This window comes from Eurypyga helias, unplaced genomic scaffold (assembly GCF_000690775.1).
Source record: "Eurypyga helias isolate BGI_N326 unplaced genomic scaffold, ASM69077v1 scaffold13188, whole genome shotgun sequence".
NCBI lineage: Eukaryota > Metazoa > Chordata > Aves > Eurypygiformes > Eurypygidae > Eurypyga > Eurypyga helias.
In genome coordinates this window covers 9,959-31,252 of record NW_010268954.1, presented here as the reverse complement: position 1 = coordinate 31,252, position 21,294 = coordinate 9,959, and the positions used below count along the sequence as shown (strand labels likewise).

The window sequence follows — 21,294 nt, the reverse complement described above, 5'->3', positions numbered from 1 at the left end:
AAGAAATCACTGCTTTATGCAGTAATTCCACAGCCTCTTGAGATGACACCCATAAATCAGATTACTTGTGTAAATGTTTGACAGGACAATGTCCAGCTGATTCTTATGCTGCAACATGTATTTCCAGTCAATTTTTGCTCCCTTTTCCAAATGGTGTTTGCTGTGCTGCACAGACTTTCCTCCTCAGCCTAATCTCTGTGTAACTTAACTCCTGGCAACTTTTTTGCTTACTTTTCTTCTGTTTCCCAACTCTTTGAAGATCTGTATTTTTTGGACTGCCACTTCTGGAAAAGATGTTTCTCCGACAAGCATTATGCAGCGCGCACAGGGGAGATTTTACCCTCTACCAGGACAGAGCTAAGTGCAGTCAGAATTGTCTGCCTGACTTGTACACTACAGATTAAAAATAAGCATCAGGAATTGGAAGGACTTTGTTGCTCAGACAGGGCAGGGTCTGCATTTGAAGACGGTTCTGTGAATGAAACCATAGCTGGGAGGGCTGCATTGGGGTTTTATTATTTTTTTGTCTCCTGGAGTTATTCATAACCCAAGCGGGCAGAATCCCCGGGCCACTGGAATGTGAGTGCCGGCAGCTCTGCCCTGATGCCCGAGTCACTCGTCCCCTCACACACACTCCCCGCACGGCAGCAGAAAGGAGTAAACACAGCCGCTCTCTCTGGTAGGAAATCTCCTAATGCACTGTGATACTGCTTTTCCTTTTCAGTTGTCTGGTCTGGGTGAATGGTTTTAGCAAGAAGCAAGGGAGCTGACTTTAATTTCTGTCCTGGGGCCAGTTTTAGCCTCTAGGATTGGTATTTACAGTTTACATTTACATTTTCATGCACTCTAACATTTTGCCATTACAAATACATTTGTAGATGTTCTTCAGAACAGCATGCAATCAGTAGCAGAGATAGTGAAGGTCTGGTCCTTGAGCGAGGACCTATATATCCATAAATGCAAAACCAGGAAAAAAGCTTTTAAATAATTGCAGTTTTAGTGCTACAAAGAGCCAGACAGGAATTATTTGTTGCAGCATTTTCTGATATTGTTATTATGCCGTGCTGGGTGGCAATTAGCAAGTGATATTTATGAAAAATGTAATGGATCCAGCTGGTGTGCCTGATTGCAAGGTAGTAGGTAGAGTGCCAGGAGTCTGCAATTCTGGCCGCAGGTGAGCCAGCACTGTGCTATCTGGTCTGTGGTCACTCCCTTCACAGGTGTGCCCCTTTGTTTCCTCAGCTGTGACATGGAGATATAAAATGCATCAAGGAGTATCTTTGGGGAGGGCTAGGTGTTGTAAGACTGCCATGTTTCTTGCAGAGTGTTTTCCTCTTGAACCTGGGAATGAGCAAATGAATGTAAGTGTGTATCTGCAGGATGGGACTGTAGTATAAAGCTGATGAAACCCCAGAAGTGAAGTCCTCTCTGTAACTTTGGTTTGTACAATTTCTTTTGTTCCATATAGAAATAGAGAGTTAAGCATTTATTCATATGATTTTTAAATGGCAGGAATTTTTCTAACAAGGGTAAATAGTCTTATATTGATGAAATAATCCTGTGTGAGACAGAGATGGTCATTGTGGGACAAGTAAGAATTAACCACAGATATACTGAAAACCAGAAACTGCTCTATCAGAACTGCACCTCTTAATCAAAGAAATCATCATACAGAGATGCTTTCCTCTGTCTGGTCCTAGCAAAATGGACTAATCTGCAAAACATTCAAATCAGTGATAACATTAATCTTACTACAAACGATTCAGACCCCTGAGCATTTCCCTTAAGAGTATGTATGTTTTGAAGCAGGGGTAGGAAAACACTGATACGCTCCCATCATTTCTAACAGTAAGAACTTCTGCATCATCATGCCCTAGAAATTCAGATGTAGCAGTTCAAGAAATGATTTTCTGCTGGCTTTGCCTGATGCTGGACATCCACTGTGCACCTGTTGGTCCCTGCACCCTTCACCATTTGAAGGGGGACAGGAGGACCGAGTGTTGGCGTATAAGGGGACATTATTCTTGCATGGAATTTTCCCAGTCTGCAACGGTTTCCCCTCTTAATGCTATTACAAAGAACAAACACAAACCCAACAATTCACACTGTTTTACCTAATTTGAAGAAAAATCTAATGAGTTATGTTGTGTTTTGTTTGCAGAACAGAGTGTTCTGGCAGTCCCCGCATGGTAGAGAGGACCCACAAGCAGACGGCGTGGTGCTGTTTACCCTGAAGAAGCAAGTGTGTGTGCTGGAAAGCGCTGATCACTCTAATGGATCGCATGGAGCTGCAAAAAGTCAACATCGAACTTGATGATCAGAGCAACAGTGGGGAAAGCCTCGAAGACAACTACACAGAGCTGGTTGATTCGGAAAAGGCTTCAATTAGGAGGTAAGCATTTAAAGGGGAAGGGTGTTCTGTTAAGGCTAGACAGCAATATTCAAAAAACAAGCTTCACTAATGGCATTTGGAACTCAAACCATGTCTTAGGCAATACATTGAAATTAATGTGATTGTTTGGCTAGTGTTTTCCCACAGCACCACCCCACCCCCCCCAGGCTCTGTGCCCTGGACATGGTGTGCCCAGCATGTCCCGGGCATCCCAGGTCCCCCTTACTGCCCACCACCTGGAGTGACCTCTGCAGGCTCCCAACCCCAAGCACCCGCTTGGCAATTTCCAACCTCTCTGGTCAGATAGTACACATGTAAATTAATACGTTCCCAGGGCAGTGCAACCTGAGCTCACTGAGAGGGGGAACACTTTCCAGGGGAAGGGATGGAGGGCAGCAGCTCAGCGCTTCCACAGGGACAGCCTACCCTCTGGGCATCTCCAGCAGGACCCACCATAGCACCAGCACCTGGGTGGCCTGAGAATCAGCCATCTCAAAAGCAGCCATCAGACGCCAGCTCTCAGCTTGCTGAACCTCCCGGCACGTAGCTCCAACAGGGCAGTTGCAGGGCGCTTTGTTCCTGCGATGTGAAGTATGTGCTCAGCTTCAGCACGTTGCTGGCAGTAAGGAACTGTTACTTTCCAACATCTGCGATCAGATATAATTTGAAGATTACTGGGTTTAAAACTGAATTCCAGGGCAAAGCAAAGATTTATTAACCATGCCTTTGGACACAAGAATCTTACAGGAGAAAAGAGGGATTTTTCTGAAGGACTTTTAAATTTTCATTGCAATGTCTGAGGAAAATTTCCATGAGTGACAAAAGGCACTGCTTATAATATAATGTGTTTCATAAGCCTCATCTAATTTTTTATTTTTATTTGTGTTTAGTCCATTTGCTAGTGATGATGCAGAAAGTCAGAAGTTCCTTACAAATGGCTATCTGGGTAAAAAGAAATTGGAAGAATATAATGAAGAATATGTAAGTTTTATTCATTTTTAAGGGTAGTTACAAAGTAAATATTATTGACCTGAAACTTTTTTGAGCAATTTCAGTAAATAAAGTTATGCTGGAACTTGATGAGCATAATCTTGGCTTTGGAAGACTAAGCAGATTTTCCAACAGTTAGTGCAGCAAACCCCTTCTGTTGTCTTGCAAGTAAAACTGTGTCTTTGCTTCACAAGTAATCAGAAAAATTCCTTAGGTCATACTTGGATTTCATGGCACCCTTGTCACCTTACCGAAGATGTTCAGCCAGGGTGGGTCTGCACCTATTTTTCTGACAGGAGACTTGGTTGAGAGGAATTTTATTGCCTCTGTATCAAGGTAGAGCTGGGCCTTAGTGCACATGTACTTGTATTGTTTGTTTCCAGCATCATTGTAAATAAATCCACATCCAGCTGCATTGCTTCAGAGAAAGAACATTCATGTTTGGCTTTACAATGCTGAACATTACATGCCCAGCACACCTCTGACTCTTTAGACAAATCCACGTGCAAACGGAAGCACAGCACCAGTTCCCAGGGTGTGCATGTGGGTACCTCGCTGCTCAGGATTTAACTTTTGAATAAAGCTTTTGTGAATTTGATGCAAAGAAAGGCATTATTTTATTGGTCTTCTTGCAGGTTTTATTAACATTGATCAAATGAAAACAAAAATGTTATTTGTGATTGCAAGCTAAAATTAAGAGCCATATTCCCCTCCCCTTTTTTTCCCACTTAATGGCAGATGTGACTCCTAATACACCATCCCCCCCTCCTATTTTTTTGTCCTCTTCCACGCTCCTACCTCCAGTCCAAGCTTCACAGCCCTCTCTTCTTTTGTTCCCCAGACACAGTTCTAGTTCCCCAAAGAAAGAAGCACATCCTATTTGAAGAAAAAATCAATAATCAGTTCCATTAATTTTAAAAAATCATCCGAATTTTTTTAATCAATAATTTGGAAACCTGTTAGATAACAGCATTTCTACAGAGACTGTGCAGCCAACACAGCCAGTTGTGGCTATGACACCTCAGTTGCCTGTTGGGGATGTAACCCTCCTCCCTGCCGAAACAAGGGAAGCATGGGAAGAGGAAAACACCTACCAGCACGGCTGGATTTGGGGATAAAAGAAACTCCTTATGGGGACAAGCATCTGTGGGCCCAGGAACCCTGACAAAGCTTCACCTCTAAGAATCAAGGGAGTAATATGGGGGAAACCAGCAAACAGGATAGTTTGTTGTGCTCAGTAAAATGCAAATGAATTGCCATTTTCTGTTCTTGCTCCCAACAGCACCGGGGCAGAGCTTCCTTTGGAATGTCCTCATTCAACCTCAGCAACGCCATTATGGGCAGCGGCATCTTAGGGCTCTCCTATGCCATGGCCAACACAGGAATTATACTTTTTGTGTAAGTACAAAGAGAGAAAAGCAAACAGAATATAAGCAGTGAGCTAGAGCTAAAGTTTTTGTGGTTAGAGAGGTACGTTAAGCTTGGGTGGTTAGCTGAAAGGTTTTGTAAAATCATCTTTAATGAAAACATTTTAGCTGCACCACATGGAACAGTCCACTGCTGACAAACCAATTTTTTTTATTTCAGTTCTGTTTTGTATCAGGAACACAGCTGTGAATTGATATTGTGCAGTCAAAAACCAGAGGGGAAGAACAGTATACTGGTCCTAAAATAACAAGAGCAATCCTGCTGGTTTGGTATGGGAACTCAACAAGGGAAATAAATCACCTATAAAGTATATATTTACATCATCCCAAATATGTAATCACTTTGGAGAAATGGAAGAAGAATATTCAATATGTCTGAAATAGCAGCATGCCTTGAATGCAAAGGCAATCAAGGATTAATTCAAATTTAATGTTTTTCCCTCAAGTCTATTTGTACTCAGTGTGCACAGATGACAGCCATGGTGTGACAGTATCTACAGAAAATGGGTTTTGATAGACAGTAACAGATAGCTGTGTGATGCTTTTTAATCTATGGCTAACCTTATAAAATGAGACAGACTGTAAAAAAAAAAAAGAAAAACAACGTTGGTTTTCTTTTTTTTTAACTAGTTTTAATTTTAACTAAAGCCTTTACTTTAATCCCCCATGAGGCTGGAATAAAGCAGACAGTACTGTATGACAATAAGCCATTGTTTTACATTACTGAAATCTAACAAGCCTTTAAATCAGGTTGCATGACTATCTACACAGCTTCTTTCTTCTGGAGATTGGGTAACTACAACAGCAAACAGCATTTGAAATGCTACGTGTAGCTTCCAGTTGCTAAGATACACCTCCTGCTTTGCCAGTAGAATTCTTAACTCAAAATTAATTGTAGACGCAAATGCTGTCCTGGGTAAGGACTTCCCAGCGCCTGTGCTCAAATGGTTTAGATACAGTATTTGCAGATACAAAACTGGAAGCCAGTTCTAAAATTGACTGCATTGGAGTCTGAAAAAGTAGGATTTTTTTTTTTTTTTTTCCTGCAACTTTCTCTGAGCACTTATACTAACTAGTATGGCTATAAATTCTCACTGGAAAGAAAACTGTGATACATCAAGCCTCACTAGGGGAAAAAAACCTACCTTTGTAATATCTTTATTTTTAAGGCTCTGTTCATTTACACAGGTGGCTAAAAAAAACTGATATGAGCCTAATGACATTAGTTCTGCTGGCAGCGCTAAAGCAGAGTAATGCTAAAGGAACCCTATGGAGTTTTAAGTAACAAAAACAAAGGATGTCTCTACCCACAGCTCATTTTCTTTTCTGTTCTACTTCCACACTTTCTGCATGAGAACATTCTCCTTTCTGGTAGAGGAAGGAGCTTTATTTAAAAGTATACAACTGTGTGGGTATATTGTTACCCCCATGGCATGCATCCACTTGCTGGAGGTTCCTCTGCTTTCACAGATCATGACGTGAGTGTTAGCAGGACAGAAAAATCCCTCCTAGTAGATGGAAACTGCTGGACATTAATGCTAATTTAGACAATCCAGGCAGCATTGTCTAAATCTTTGTAATTTACTGTTCTCATGTTACCCAAGTGTTCTCATACTGGAAGATGTTCTACAGAGTGAAGGCAAACGGAGGGTTCCTAAATCTCAGAAGCTCTCCAGAAGTTCCCATTACCTCCTCCTCTCCCATGAGAGAGATTTGCAATGGCATTGAGCCCGCACCGGACCGTCACTTCTGCTGCCTGGAATGATTTAGCAAGTGCAACCATGATGGCTTTGGTTTACCACACCTCGTGTGTCAGGACACAGAGACCGTGTCTCTGAAGGGCAGCTGCATGGTTGCCCCAGTCAAGAGGGATACACTGCAACCTCAGACGTGATCCCCCCTTACCGTACTGCATGAGCCCCACAGCATGAGAGATAATCCTGCTCACATGATGTCTGTGGTGCTGTCTGTCTCTCCTGGAGAAAGAAACTTCAGAGAAAACTGTGATGCTCTGGTGTGCATCACCTGGCCCCAAGGTCTAGGTCTCCTCTTAGACCGTAACTCATTTACAAACTTCGCTGTCAGTGTCTCCCATATCTCTACCAAACTACATGTTCAGTGGAGTGGAAGGTGAGGGCACAGCCTCCAGATCAGCCATGGAGTAAGATGCATCCATATTTCCTAGCTCTGCTGATGACAAGATGATTATGGTAATAAGATATGCTGCCCACGGTGTGTTATGCCCTGAAAATATCATACAAAGCTACATTTTTCACCAGCAGTTCACAAGAGGGAGAGACCTGACATCTCGTAGGATGCAAATGTTGTGTGGAAGGAACACATTAATAATCAGAATTAATGAATTCAGGCACCAGTACCTTCAAGCAGGCTAGGCTACAAAAGTATGCTCCAAGAGCAGGTTTTCCACTGTCGTGCCGCACTTCAGCATCGTGCAAGAATTCTAATGTACTTTGCAGAGCGGGTATCTCAAGTTAAACTCCACAATTTCATGATGACATGGCAGAATTCAAAAGTAGTGACTAGCCAGGACCTGGCAGTGAAGTTGTCACAATCATGGTTTGGGGGTGGGTTTTCATAGCTCTGAGTAAGGAGAGAGATTAAAATGAGAGGTCGGTGAGCAGGTAAGAGACCAAAGATCTGATTCTTGAATAGAAATCTGTTTATTTTAATGGGTCTTGTTAAGATGTAAAATTCTGTCCTTCTGGAATAACACAGCATTGGCACTTTCCTGGACTTAAATGAACCTTGAGGGACTTTTGAAGTGTATAAGGTGCAACTGCACTCACAAGTAAGCTACAGTTGACTCTTATCTCTACATCTAGAACTGGGAAACCAAAGCACAAAATTGCTGAAAACTATTTACACATTTAACTTCATGAGAATGACCCAGCATACATTCAAATTAACTGAGTGCCTCTGGTGTCCTGCTTGGGATTCTGATTTCTGCTTTGCCTTCCAGAGTTTTGCTGCTCAGCGTAGCAATACTGTCGCTCTACTCGGTACACCTCTTACTGAAGATATCAAAAGAAGGAGGTATGAGGATCAGGCTGTGACTGACTCAGTCCCTACTGCATGCGTGTATTTTATCTTGGAATGCAATTGTGCAAGCGTGTTCAATGCATTGGCCCATGTTTCTTTTTTGGTTTCTATTTTTTTTTTCCAGGATCGCTAATATATGAAAAACTGGGAGAAAAGGCATTTGGATGGCCTGGGAAGTGTGGTGTTTTCATTTCAGTTACAATGCAGAACATTGGAGGTAAGGGGCAAAAGTTTCCTAACTTCCAATGCATTTCCACAGGACACAAGTGCTTTCTCTCCTCTGTCTAGCTATTACACTACATTGTAATATGGAAGGACAGGAGGAATTCATCTTGCCTTGTTTCAGCCATCTGACACTTCAGTGTCTGGTGAAAGCTAGTTGCCTGGGATCTCTCCATGACAGAGCAGCCTTCAGTGATGGCTAAAATGGTTTGGCTGACTGTCCTCAAGGAGCTGGCCATTTCACTTCATTAAGTATACAGCTCAGACTAGACATCATCTGCTTTAATTTAGAAAAAATTAATCCGACCTAAAAGGAACAGCACATGGTTCTGACTTCTACATAATAGGCTCTTCAGTAGTTCATTTTCCAGCTGAATTCTTTCCTTGAAATGACAGTTGGGTTGTGATCTCTCGAAGATGTTGAGTGTTTAAGAGTGATCGTTAAAAGCATTCATCCACAAAGATACTTCCTGTGAACTATCAAGTAACCTCCCTCCTCTAAGAGCAGGAGACTGTTTACTTACCAATTTAAGCAGTAGGGATAGGACTGTGCATTCATGCAACAAATCTTATTTCCTTTTACTACCCTGGATTAAACCTTTTAGGAGAATGGAGAACAACGTATCTGAAAGCTCAGGGGAGTTCATATTTTCTTCCAGATTTCTTAAGGAGGAGTAGTTGAAATATAAATTAAATGTATCATTGGTCAATTAAATGTATGTAGAATTTTTTGTGATCTCTCTCTTGGAACTTGGTATGTTTTGCAAAACTCCATAGAAAGATTATTACTGTCCTTTTACAGCAACTTTGCTACCCAGACTGAGGTGGTTCATGTCTCTCTACCACAAGAGACTTTCTGATTTTGTTCATAAAAGATCTTATTCCATGAACTTTCTTTCCTTTCTCAAGCCTGGATACCAAATGTGGTTGAAGTCAGGAAGGAAGTATGCTTCCCTGTTAGAGAGGAATAGCTGTTCCTCTAGTCCTCTTGTCTAGATTGATCCATAGGTGACCAAAGACGTTTCTGTAAGCAATGTAAAATAAATGACAAAAAGCATGCTTTCTGGCAGTACATTTAAACGAGATGTATAGAAGTGTACCCTTCCATCAGCAATATTAACAACTAGGGTTTGGTTGGGGTTTTTTTTTTTTTGGTGTATATATGTGGAGCAGAGTATTGGAAGAAAGAAGTTGAAAATAGAAAGGAAAGGTAGATGAAGAGATTTAGAGGCAGTATCAACTAAAGTTACTGCAGAATGTGGATGGACAGTATCCATTGGAAAAACAACATTTACAACAGAAGAGCAAAAGGAAAAGTTAAGAGTGTAAATTTCATCAGAACAGTAATTTTAGCATGTTGTTAATTCCGTATTCCAATACTGAATGCTAGATGTCATCCAGGACATGCTCATAACAATTATCAAGGGAGCATACCATCTATTTAGTCACACTGTTATCTGAACAAAACTCATTTTTGTAGTCTAGCAAAAACTGGTTTCCCAAAACCAGTTTTTCAAGCAGCATTAATGTTTTTTAAAGCAAATTATTTTTGCAGGAACAGCACTGTTTTCTCTGAAGGTGTTTGCTTGGTTTTTTTCAGCAATGTCAAGCTACCTCTTTATTATTAAATATGAACTTCCTGAAGTGATCAGAGCATTTATGAAACTTGAGGAGAGCTCTGGGTAGGTATCTTTGCCCAACCTGAACCTCAGATGAAATCTTTTCACTTTGATGTCAATTATAATGATGATTAATTTTTATTCCTCCTCTTTAGTGAATGGTACCTAAATGGAAACTACCTCGTCATACTTGTAACGGTTGGGGTTATTCTTCCCCTCTCCCTTCTAAAGAGCTTAGGTAAGCTTAATGCCCCACTTAACCTCATTTCTCATTTCTATTAGGATTGTGAATTTATATGTAGCTGAACTTTTTTTTTCTCCCTTGCTGCACAGGTTATCTTGGTTATACGAGTGGTTTTTCGCTGACCTGTATGGTTTTCTTTGTCAGTGTGGTAGGTGACCGTTTGGGTATTGTCTCTAAGCAAATACAGAGCCTGTAAACTGTGCAACACTGTTATATTTCTTACCATGACAATTTAATGTGGATGTTAGAATAGCACCTGTAAGTGAATCAGATCAACAAGCCTATTGCTGAACAAAGCCAGAATAAAAAAGATCAGCCTAAAAAACAACACTTGAGAATAAAAAATAAAGCAAGGAAACAGCAGAGACAGAGTAACAACAAATAATTTCAGGAGAAGAAAAGATAAAACTTGGTTTCTTGCTCCCATTCTTTCCCCTCTCCTCTGTGTGCCTGTTTATATTTCTGTTGGCATACCCTGGATGCAAGTGTAATCTCCTATGGTGGTACTTTGCTGACAGTGTTGTCTACTCTTTTGTAGGTAATCTTCAAGAAATCCCAAATACCCTGTCCTCTCCCCATCATGGACCATGAGGTTGCAAATTGGACCGCCAACAACAACACAGTGCCAATGCACCTGGTCATATTACCAAATGAGTCTCTCAGTTCTGGTGTGAATTTCATGATGGACAACACAGCTGGGCACTTGCCGGGCCTCGAGGAGCCAAAAGATATCTCCCCCAAAAGTGGTGTAGAATATGAAGCACACAGTGACAGTAGTGACCTGTGTCAGCCAAAATACTTTGTGTTCAACTCACGGGTAAGGGACACTCTGCAGAATTTGTCTTTAGTCATTCGTATCACAGCTAAACTGCTGCCTGCCAAAAATCAGAGGTATAGCAGTGACCATTCTTACTAATGGGAGCTTTATTTTACAGACTGCCTATGCAATACCCATCCTGGCATTTGCATTCGTATGCCACCCTGAGGTGCTACCAATATACAGTGAACTGAAAGAGTAAGGTTCTTAAGTTTTGTCCCATACTTCCAGTTAACCATAGCTAGAGATCACTTTCTACGTGTTCTGCCTTGTTTGCTGGTGTGTAGACACCCACCTGCTAATGATTTATTGCTTTCCATAGTAAGCAGATACTGGCTTTGCTTTGACCTAATAGTCAGATATTTGTGAGAGAGAACCACTGTTCAGATAGCCACATTGATCAATACTTGTTTAGGAAAGAAGGAATCTGGACAGCCCTTCAAATTATGGGAAATATACTGGGGAACTTGGTTGCACTGAAACAGATAATTCTGGTTTCTAATAATATCTTAATGAGTTCTGTGTCTGGGTCAGCTGCTGCTTACTCTTAAGGTTTCTTGGGATGCCATTGGTTTGGGTGTCTCACATAGGCTCCTCACCCAGCCTATTTTGCTTATCAAATATCAAAAATCAAATACACTTGCTTAAATCAGCACAGAGTTGACAGTTGGGAAGGGCTAAGAAAATGCATTTGTTCAACAGCAAGAATTACATTACAGGAGGTTGTGCTGCAAAACTCAAGGAAGCCAAGACCCCTTACCTCCTATTTCAGCAAGTTTAATCTCAGAAGAAATAAAAATTCTCACATTACTTGCGAACATGCTTCCAGGTCCTATAAGATGAAGATTTTCTTACACCAAATCTTTAACCAAAAGATACCTAAAGAAAGGATATGACCTGCAGGATGTTCTTGAACCTGTACAATAGCCCTGTGGGTTTGTTCATATAGACAGAAAGTTCTTGTCTATTATTATTACCAGCCCTGTGGTTTTAGCCACTCCATTTTTAATTTAAAATACACCACTTGAGATTGATTGTATATAAATAATGCTATACAAAATAACATGGTATATTTATATGTTGTCACTAAGTAAGCAGTAGAAATGGTGTTTCAACTCACTTTTATAAATCTGTGCTGTTCTGCACAGATATGTGATGCCTCAAGTGAAGAGCTCTATATAACCAATACTGTTGCTATGAACTTACTAGACAGCAAGGGGATGTCAGTACAGTTATGACTTCTCAGAATACTTCTTGTACAAATAGAGGCTTTATAAGAATAGCACTGTTACTCTCTTTCTCTCCTACTTCAGTCGCTCCCGAAAGCGGATGCAGAATGTCTCAAATATTTCCATCACTGGCATGCTCATCATGTACCTTCTGGCTGCCCTCTTTGGTTATCTTACTTTCTATGGTAGGTCAAAGCCCTGTTCTCTGCAGAATTTTCCTTTGCATGGTAAAGCAGGTGAGACAGTTCTATCACACTGGGGCTCAAGTATTCATGTATTTTCTGTGGTCCTGAATCCAGGTGTAAGCATTATTCAAACATAGTATGCAGTGTGTAACCTCCTGAATAAGCAGTGGGACTCATCCAGGTGTCAGGCCACAAGATCCTCACCCGTGAGAGCCTCGGAGGCACCTATGAGGGGGACCACTTGTGTATCTGGTTTGGTGATCTCAAACAAGCTGCTATAAATTTGGATCTTGGCAAAGGCCGAGGGTGACAGTGCTAAAAATACTCTCTAGTGCTCAACAGTTCTACATGACACTATTCAGTGCTACCCACCCTGGCTCTGACACCATGAATTCAGCTTCACGTACACTGAAAACAAGTGCAAATCATTCTGGTGTAAAAAAAATATGGATGAGCTAGACTAACCGGTAGGTAAACAGAGTAGCCCCTGTATTAGCACACTGTTTTGTGCAAACACCACCTCTTTTTACCTCGTTAGTTCCTCTGTTAGAGCAGAGAAGTGAATGAAACAGCACAATCTGCTCTCCATCGCTGGGGCACGGGGGCTCTGTCTGAGAGCTGGGAGACACTTGGGTGGGGGTCGAAGGGAGTTGTTCCCAGTTCAGTGAGTGGTTTCCTATTTGCTATCAGAGAAATTACTTTTACCTCAGGTTCCACATCCACTTAATGACTGAGAAAGTCATTTGAGATATTGGAGTGCAGAGCATCACTTCAGAGCTGTATTACCCTCACTGTCTCTGAATGATGGACTTGTATCAGTCGTGCTGGAAAAATTCCTGTCATGCCTAGCCCCATAACATGTATCTGATGACAGCAGCTGGGCCAAAGCTAATCTTATCTGGCTGCAATAGAAAGATCGTTTTGCATATGCAGATATTGCTTGAGTGATTTAACCCCTTTTTTTTTTTCCTTTTTGTAGGAGAAGTTGAAGATGAGCTACTTCATACGTACACCAAAGTGTACACCTTCGACACCCTCTTGCTGTCAGTTCGCCTGGCAGTGCTGGTGGCTGTAACCCTGACCGTGCCCCTTGTCCTTTTCCCTGTAAGTAACAGAGCTGCTGAAGCTGAGGTCAGGGCTAGCCCCTATACACTGACTGTATGTACTCACCACAGACAGGCTTCACACTGAAGAAAAGGAAGTCTGAGTTTTTATTTGGCAGGGTCTGTTTTCTCCTATGTAGTTTGACCAGAGCAAGGACCTTAGGTAGTTAGGGTTGCAAACTTTGAAAGACTGAAACAAAGCAGTCTTTATAAATAAATCAGAAATAAATCAGGAACAACTACCCTGTCTCTCCCTGGCTCTCTCCATACTATATTTATCAGGGCAGCAGCGTAAGTACCGTAGACTTGGGGATATACTGAAACCATTGATGAGATTTCCTAATACGGACATAGGCACCTGCTATAGCAGCCTAACTCAAGACTGACGCATGTAGCTCAGGGCACGTGCTGTGCAGGACAGACAGACCTGGCTGACAAGGAAGAGGGGCAGGGACCCCCTGCACATCATACATGCTTTTGTCTATAGACAGGGGAGGAAGCTAAGTGCCAGAAAACAGATGCAGTCAGAACAGCCACAGTCAGATGTCTGAGCAAAGTTTGGAGCTTCTAGGTGCTGTTCACAGGAAAAACCACATTATCCACAGTAGCAGAGACAGACACAGCTAAGCAAACCACTCTGCAGAGAGACTGACCCTCCTCTGGGATCAACCCCTACCTGAAGAGCAGACTTCCAGGCTCTTAAATATACAGGACTGTCCCTCGTGCCTTCCCTGAGCTGCTATGCAGCAGAGGAGAAAATAGATCATCCTGGTCATTACGTTTTGGGAGGCTGGTGTGCCATTTGTATGGCATGTACAAGCCCAGCACCATGCTGCCAGCGGGCTCCCAGCAACCCACGTCACATCGTAGTGCTCCCATCTGATGAGAGCAGTAACCCTGGGGTCCTGTTGCTCCGTTGTCCTGGATGCACACACAAGCTCTGCGTAGGTACTGTTTCCAGGCTTGCAGGCACATACCTCAGAGCAGTGGTCACCAATCAAGATTGCCTAAAAAAAAAAAAAAAAGTCAGTTTTGTTATAAAGCACCCAGAGTGACCAGTTCATATAGCTCAGGGTTCTCTGGTACTCTGCCTTAAATGTCACATTTAAACCAGTGACTAAATGCTTAAATTAGTCTTAACTGACTGATCGCTCTTCATGGGATAGCAAACGAAGGGCATTGCAAAGGCCTCTAGCTGTCAGAAGCAGCATTTTGCATTTTTAGCTTTCTGTGTAATCATTTTTATATCTGAAAAGTGTGCAAAGTCTCAGCAGCTATACACCGCAGCACTAGCTGCTCTATTAAAAGAACTCCTGCGAAAATACCATTTGCTTATAAGCCAGCATATCAAACAATTTTATATGGCCTATCAGGACAGCCACCTCAGCAGATCTAATTACTCCAAATAAGCAGTATAGTTGTATCAACTACTTTCTTATGAACTGCCACATCTGTATTTTGCTAAGGTACTCAGAATTTATTCTTTCTTAAAAAAAAAAAAAAGCATTGCTAAAAATAAATACATATGGATCTATGTACCATTAGTCACTGTAAAACTTCAGCTTGACAGCTTCATTTTAAGGACTACGTCATAGCAGGAATAATGCACAAGATGCTGACAATCAGTGAATAGCAATGCAGACAGCAGTTCTTTAGTGGAATGAAGTTGTTTTACACCAACTCAGGGGCTGGACAAAATCTTTGCAATTTGCCTCCCTCTTCTTAATATTGGCTGACATCAACCTGAAAAACCTAAAATGCAATATTCATGCTGTGTTTTCAAATCATGGGCTTCAAGTCTGACAGAATGACATACATTTATTGAGTTGCCAAACTCAACTGGAACAGTTGTCGGTTATTTTAACCAAACGCAAGTGGATTTTGAGCTTTTTTTCAGTGTAAAAACATTTTTGTTCAACTTCTGCATTTCAAATCTTTTAAATTAATCACGGTACTTCAGAGTAACACTATCTCCAGCCACCAAAGGGATCTGCTCTTGACCTTTTTCCTACTTACCATCTTTGCTGATGAAAAAGCAAAAAAAATTCTGTGTTGTGTGAGAAAGTCAGCAGAGCAAAAAGGATACTCTGCCATGGCTTTTAGGATTATAATTTCCAAGTGGCATTGACAAATATGCTTTTATTTTGAGGGATATATATATGTATATGTTTGATGAAAGTAAAACAACAACTTGCTCTTTCTCTCACAAAAGTAAATGACACAACTCCCGTGGGATTTCCAGAAGGATCAGGTTCAGGAGCACAGTAACTCATCTTTCACGTGTACTTTTTTTTCCTGCTCATTAGTATTTGTAATGGGGGTTTCTTTGAGGGGGAAGGGGGTTGCTGATATATAGCATCTTTCAGTCGAACAGATTTCATGTCCCTGATTTTACACCCTATTTACTTGACTTTCTTCTGCACTGCAAATATTTGAGTTTCTGCATTAAACTGTGAAATCAGTTCTCAAAAACCTACATCAGAGTGAGATTACATTAAGGCAATCAAAGACTGAAAACACATTTCTTCAGTCAGAATTTCTCACAGCAAAAGTAACTAGCATAGATCATTTAACAAAGTGAAAAGCAAAGATAAATTAAATGCTGTTTTACTTTCCCTGCTGGTTTTCATCTTACAGATCCGTTCATCTATCAGTGCTTTGCTGTTTCCCAAAAGGCCATTCAGCTGGATAAGACATTTCCTAATTGCAGCAGTAATTCTTGCTTTTAATAACCTGCTTGTAATTTTCGTCCCAACTATTAAGGACATCTTTGGATTTATTGGTAGGTTTCATAAATACTTTTTGTTTACTCTGTTAATCCTCTCCACAACATATTTACATTCATGGACTGAATGACAGTCTCAGTATGGGTCTTACAGTAGAGTAATATAAACACAGATTAAAGTTAAAAGGGAAATAAAAATTCCCAAACGTCTGGCAAAGCTAAACGCTATCCAACTTTATTGCTACCTGGCATGGGGCACAAGGAATCCAATAATCCCAGTATAAAAACTGGTAAGGAATTCCCATTTTGACAAAAAGGGCATTTAGTGTATGTGGAGGAGGAGAAAATCACCTTTGGTTTTCAAGCATCTACAGCCTGGACAAAATTATTGGCTCCCAAACTGGGACGTTAGAAAAAGGAGAAAAGTGACACATCTCTTCTGACATTCACAGTTGTCTCCTTATCTCTCTTTTGGTCAGTTTTGGCCTCTGACCAAATTGATCCATGAAGAGCCTCCATGCTCTGAGCTGCATGAGAACTCAGTATGCAGATGCCCTTGAGAAAGACACCTCCATGGGGTTTCTGCCTTTTTCCATATTTTATACCCCACGCGAGCTGCCAGTTTGCTCCTGCCTGCCTTTTACACCTGGGCCACCATGCCAGGCTGTGCTGAGAGGCGAAGACTGGGCAGCATCATCCACCCTCATGACATGTGACCAGGGCACATGTCATCCACCCTCATTTTGACACCTGCTTTCCAGGGTCATCACACCCTGGGAGTGTCTGTTGGTCCTCCCGTCGCCAGCTGGCATGCAGACATCTGAATTACAGGCAGCCACACTGGTCTGAATAAATCCTCTCTGTAACGAGTGCTGCTGGGCCCCCAGCACGCAATTAAGCATTTGGACACCTCCAGCTCTGCCCAATGCCGCCTGCAGGGTGAGCCCCTTGTGCATCTGGGCTTGGAAGAGCAGCCGCCTCCCCACCTGCTCTCTTTTGTGGGTGCATCACACTGCTTATGTGTCCGACGTCACGGTACTCCGCTCTGCCTTCTCTTCCAGGCGCTTCTTCTGCTACAATGCTGATTTTCATCCTCCCTTCTGCTTTCTACCTGCGGCTCGTTGAGAAGGAGCCCCTGAGGTCTCCCCAGAAGATTGGGGTAAGAGAGCTGGCAGCAATTGCAAAAGGATGGGAGGGCATGTGCTTTCCACTGGTCACAAATACTCGGGCCTTTGACTTGCAACATGTGGCTTTTGTTCATAAATAGAAGTGTCTCACTCAAAATACGGATGGAGCAATGGGATTCATGGTAGTGTAGAGAGCCAGGCTTCACAAGCCAAAGCCTTTAGCACCCTGCTGCTACTGTTACACAACAGGATGTGTCTAGGTTAAAGTGTGTCTTTAAATCCCTAGAAAAAGGCATTTATTTAATCCATTCTAAGCTCTAGTTAACACCTGCACTTGCATAAATAACACCAACACAGTGTATAAGGAGCTGTTGATTCACGCTGCAAGGCCGGCTGTGGATTAACAGGAAGATTTGAGGTCAAGCTTAAGGAGGAAGTTGTACTGCAGAGATAAGTAATAGTGAGTTCCCCACAGAGATAGATCCATATACCTACAGGAGACATATATGGTCTACCATTTATACACAGCACAAGTTTATACACCATGCTGGATTGCCACAGCAGTACATTTCATCCTGAATATCAATAGCTATCTGTACGTTTAACGATATCACCAAGGAGATGTCCTTTGAAAATTCAATCAGAAAAGTTATTGATGAAATATATATGCAGGCACATAATATAAACAGATGTACGCATATAAGTCTAGATACATATTCACAAAAAAAATGGGAGGTCAGCCTATACACACTTCAAGTATAAAAGAAAAGGTTTGTTATCATAAAATGATTTCTGATGATGACTTTAGGAGCTATTGATGTAGAGACTGTGAATATTTGTTCATATCTCTTTGTTCTTTCTTCATGTTGCTGTGTGTTAGGCACATCTGGACTTTCACACCCTGCACTGAGATCACATACAATGTTCATCTTTATGTTGCAAGGCAGAATATTGTTAAGTGTGGGCAGGTTGTGGTAAACTAAAGCCCTGCTAGAGCAAAGGGTGATTATAAACATCTGAATCACTTGACTACATACACAAGTGGCTTCAGAGATGAGAGATGGGCTTGCCTCTTTGTCTAACAAGGATGGAAAGGATTAACTCTGAAGCTGTTCTTGACAGCAGAGACAATGTTCATTTAATGAAAATTGGTCAGTTTTTAAAAGAAAAAAATATTCTTCTGTTATATTCTGTATTATTTTTCAGAGTAATCAAGTAGGTTTTTTTCAGATCTAGTCTTGTAAAGCCTGGCTCTCTTGGACTGAAATTCACACAGAGCTAACTTTGATTCACACAGCACTGTGTGACATTATTTAGTCACAGAGAAAGATCCAAACTCAGTCCATGAGTCTTATATAAATGCAGTTCCAGTGGGACAGTCTGTGAACTACAGCCTTCTCAAGTCACCTGCTTTATTAATGAAATTATCATTTTCCAATTGCAGGCTCTAATTTTTCTCATAGTTGGCATAATCTTCATGATTGTGAGTATGACTCTTATTGTAATGGACTGGATTTACAACCCCCCAAGTTCCAGACATCACTAACCTGTGGAGACAACCGTGTGCTTTTTATACCATAAATATTTGTATTGTGTGCTTCGAAGGACACCTAAATGGGACTGTTATTCCTAGCTAGTAACTGCAGTATTTTGAAGACAGTTTCTGGTAAGGTCACTAGAACCCAGTGGAGTCTACATCATCCTTTTCACTAAGGATCGTTATTTATGCTTTAGGAACCTGAGCTTAGCATTTCTGGCCAGGTGAAATGTGTGGTGTGGATGCTTTCTATTTTCAAAACCAAAATAACTGTGTACATAGTCCTCAAAAATAGCTTGGTGTCACCCCTTTCAACCTCTCCCATCATGCTAATAACCACAGTTCCTAGAGCCCTGGAAATGTAATGGCCAGAAAACCAGCTAGTGCCTTGTTTTCTATCTGAAGCTCATGGGAGTGGCTGCCCAGCTCCAAGAGAAAGGGTTCAGTTTCCATAGGGGATCTGAAAGGTGACTGCTCCCTACCAACCTGTCTGTCAGCAAGACGATGGCTTTGACAAGCCAGTGGACAAACCTGAGCATCAGATATGTTGCCCAAATTCATCACCCTTTGCAGGTCGTACAGAATAAAGCTCTTTGGCACAGACTCTGCTGGGGCGCGTGTTTGAGGAACAGTTGAGCATTTGCATTTTGTTGTTCAAGGTGCCTGTGCTGGAAACGTCAGGCATTTCTGCTGTGGGTTTTTTTGGCTTTCTTTACTTTTTTAATTCTTGTGTGAGCTTGCATCACTGAACAAGTTGTATCCTCCATAGAAACTTGTCTTCCATTCTCACGGGAATTTAAGGAGACCACGAAGTGTAGCGAAGCACCCTATCCAGTATTGTGCAGTACTTGTGTATTTGATAAATGTTCAGTGCGGGAAACTGTAATTTGCTATGTATAAAATATATGTATTTATGTACAGAATGTTTTGTTTTCCTCTAGTTATAAAAATGCTACCCTGTGGTAAATGATTTTTGAAATTTTTTTTTATGTGTCGCTGTTTTCATAGCCAACACACTTAATACTGTTTTGAAGAAAACATTGGATCAGTGGGTTTGTAAAAGGTTCATTTTTATTCAGCAGTGTTTGAAATACACCAATAGCAAACCCTAACTGTTACCTGTGTAAAAACACATTCAGATGTTTACTACTTATATGTTACAATAAATTGCAGGATGTTTTCCTCTTGAGAATTTTTAATACGTGCCTCAAGGTTCTGTATTACAATAGTACACCACAACTTTGGGTAACGTGCTCGGTTGCTGTACCTTAGCTTGTCTATGCATATGCTAGCATCCAACAACATACATAATTAAGGTATGCAAAGGAAGGACATTATAACTATCTCAAGTGTATCATACTATGCAGCTGTACAAGGCAGGAAAAAAATAAAGGTTAAGCTCCATGTTATGTGGATGCTTAATTAACAACCAGTACCCTTCAGATTGTAATTTTGGCTGTGCCTTGGAGTACCCACTGCATAGGCTCTCTGTACACACCAGGGCAAATTAATCAGAGAAGTCACATTAACTCCATAGCAGAGGCAATGAGTGGGAAGGTGCGACTGTGGGTTTTAACACACAAAAACCCAGGCTGACGTAATTAGAGTTTTCATTTTCCAGCTTAAAAATCTGCTGAATACACACCAGTGAACTTAGAAAACCCTAAAGCACACAAAAGTTGTCTCTGCTTACTCCTCAGCTTCACACAAAATTCTGTGTGTGTATGTATATAAATGTGTGTATACTTACAAGTTAACTGGAAAAGCATATCAAATATATATTCCATGCCAACTCCTATCTTTCTGAGCAGTGTTTTATGCTCGCTTGTGTACTGTATCCTTAATATACTGGGGCATGCTTCCTCTGGCTAAGTCTGGCTTTGCATTTTTTTAAAGAAAAAGGTGACAATAATATTTTGCTCTATTTTAAACTGACTAATATAAATAAGCCTGCATTATTAATGAAGAGATGTTTAACATGGACTAGAGTTAATAGTAACACACCCACACACCTCAACCTGTTACCATTATTGAGAGTTACATGTATGGAAGAACCAAACTGTAATTGCATCTTTGCTTCAGAGCAAAAACATGTACAGTGACTGCAGCTGCATATAGAGCATTAGGAATTCATGTAGCCTGCCTAAAATATAGATGTCCTCAAACAAAGTCAGACAAAAAACATGGAATAATGGCATAAGCCACTGCCTTTTCACAGCACAGAACTGTCGGTGTCCAAAATAGAGGTAGAGATTCTGTAAAACAATTTTTCAAGTTAAAATGTGTTAGTTACAGAGATATGCAGCTGCTGCACACACTGGGGGTAGGGGTAATATTGCACACTAACTTATTAGCATGGCTGGGAAGGGTGGATGTTGGAGTCCTTGTTCATTTTGTAATGTTGACAACAGGCCTTGTGAGGATTTTTATTACAAAACCATCCATGGATGTATAATAAATTAATTTTTCAAATACTGTAGATCTTTTTTTCTTCTGTTTTAGGCTAGCAGAAGAAGGAATTTTTTTGAAAATCAAGCAGAGTCTAACTGGTAGCCTGAACACAGCCATCACTAAAACTGCATTCCCTTTTAAGAGATAAATCTGTGTATCCATGTAT

The 21,294-nt window shown here is 41.2% G+C and overlaps 1 protein-coding gene across 2 annotated transcripts in view; it reads left to right on the top strand.

Annotated features, from left to right (window-relative positions):
* Positions 1-19,876, top strand: part of SLC38A4 (solute carrier family 38, member 4) — a 21,823-nt gene extending 1,947 nt beyond the window's left edge. The window contains exons 2-16 of one of the 2 annotated variants that reach the window (XM_010157925.1): positions 2,162-2,392; positions 3,283-3,373; positions 4,665-4,780; positions 7,790-7,863; positions 7,994-8,086; positions 9,692-9,773; positions 9,866-9,948; positions 10,044-10,102; positions 10,493-10,771; positions 10,890-10,969; positions 12,085-12,185; positions 13,165-13,289; positions 15,926-16,070; positions 17,075-17,172; positions 18,585-19,876. In XM_010157925.1, the coding sequence (XP_010156227.1) occupies positions 2,274-2,392; positions 3,283-3,373; positions 4,665-4,780; positions 7,790-7,863; positions 7,994-8,086; positions 9,692-9,773; positions 9,866-9,948; positions 10,044-10,102; positions 10,493-10,771; positions 10,890-10,969; positions 12,085-12,185; positions 13,165-13,289; positions 15,926-16,070; positions 17,075-17,172; positions 18,585-18,686 (1,647 nt within the window). In that variant the 5' untranslated portion in view covers positions 2,162-2,273 and the 3' untranslated portion in view covers positions 18,687-19,876. Of the gene's footprint in view, positions 1-2,161; positions 2,393-3,282; positions 3,374-4,664; positions 4,781-7,789; positions 7,864-7,993; positions 8,087-9,691; positions 9,774-9,865; positions 9,949-10,043; positions 10,103-10,492; positions 10,772-10,889; positions 10,970-12,084; positions 12,186-13,164; positions 13,290-15,925; positions 16,071-17,074; positions 17,173-18,584 lie in introns of those variants that run through there. The other variant, XM_010157924.1, reaches the window with a different exon arrangement.
* The last annotated feature ends 1,418 nt before the right edge of the window (positions 19,877-21,294 follow it).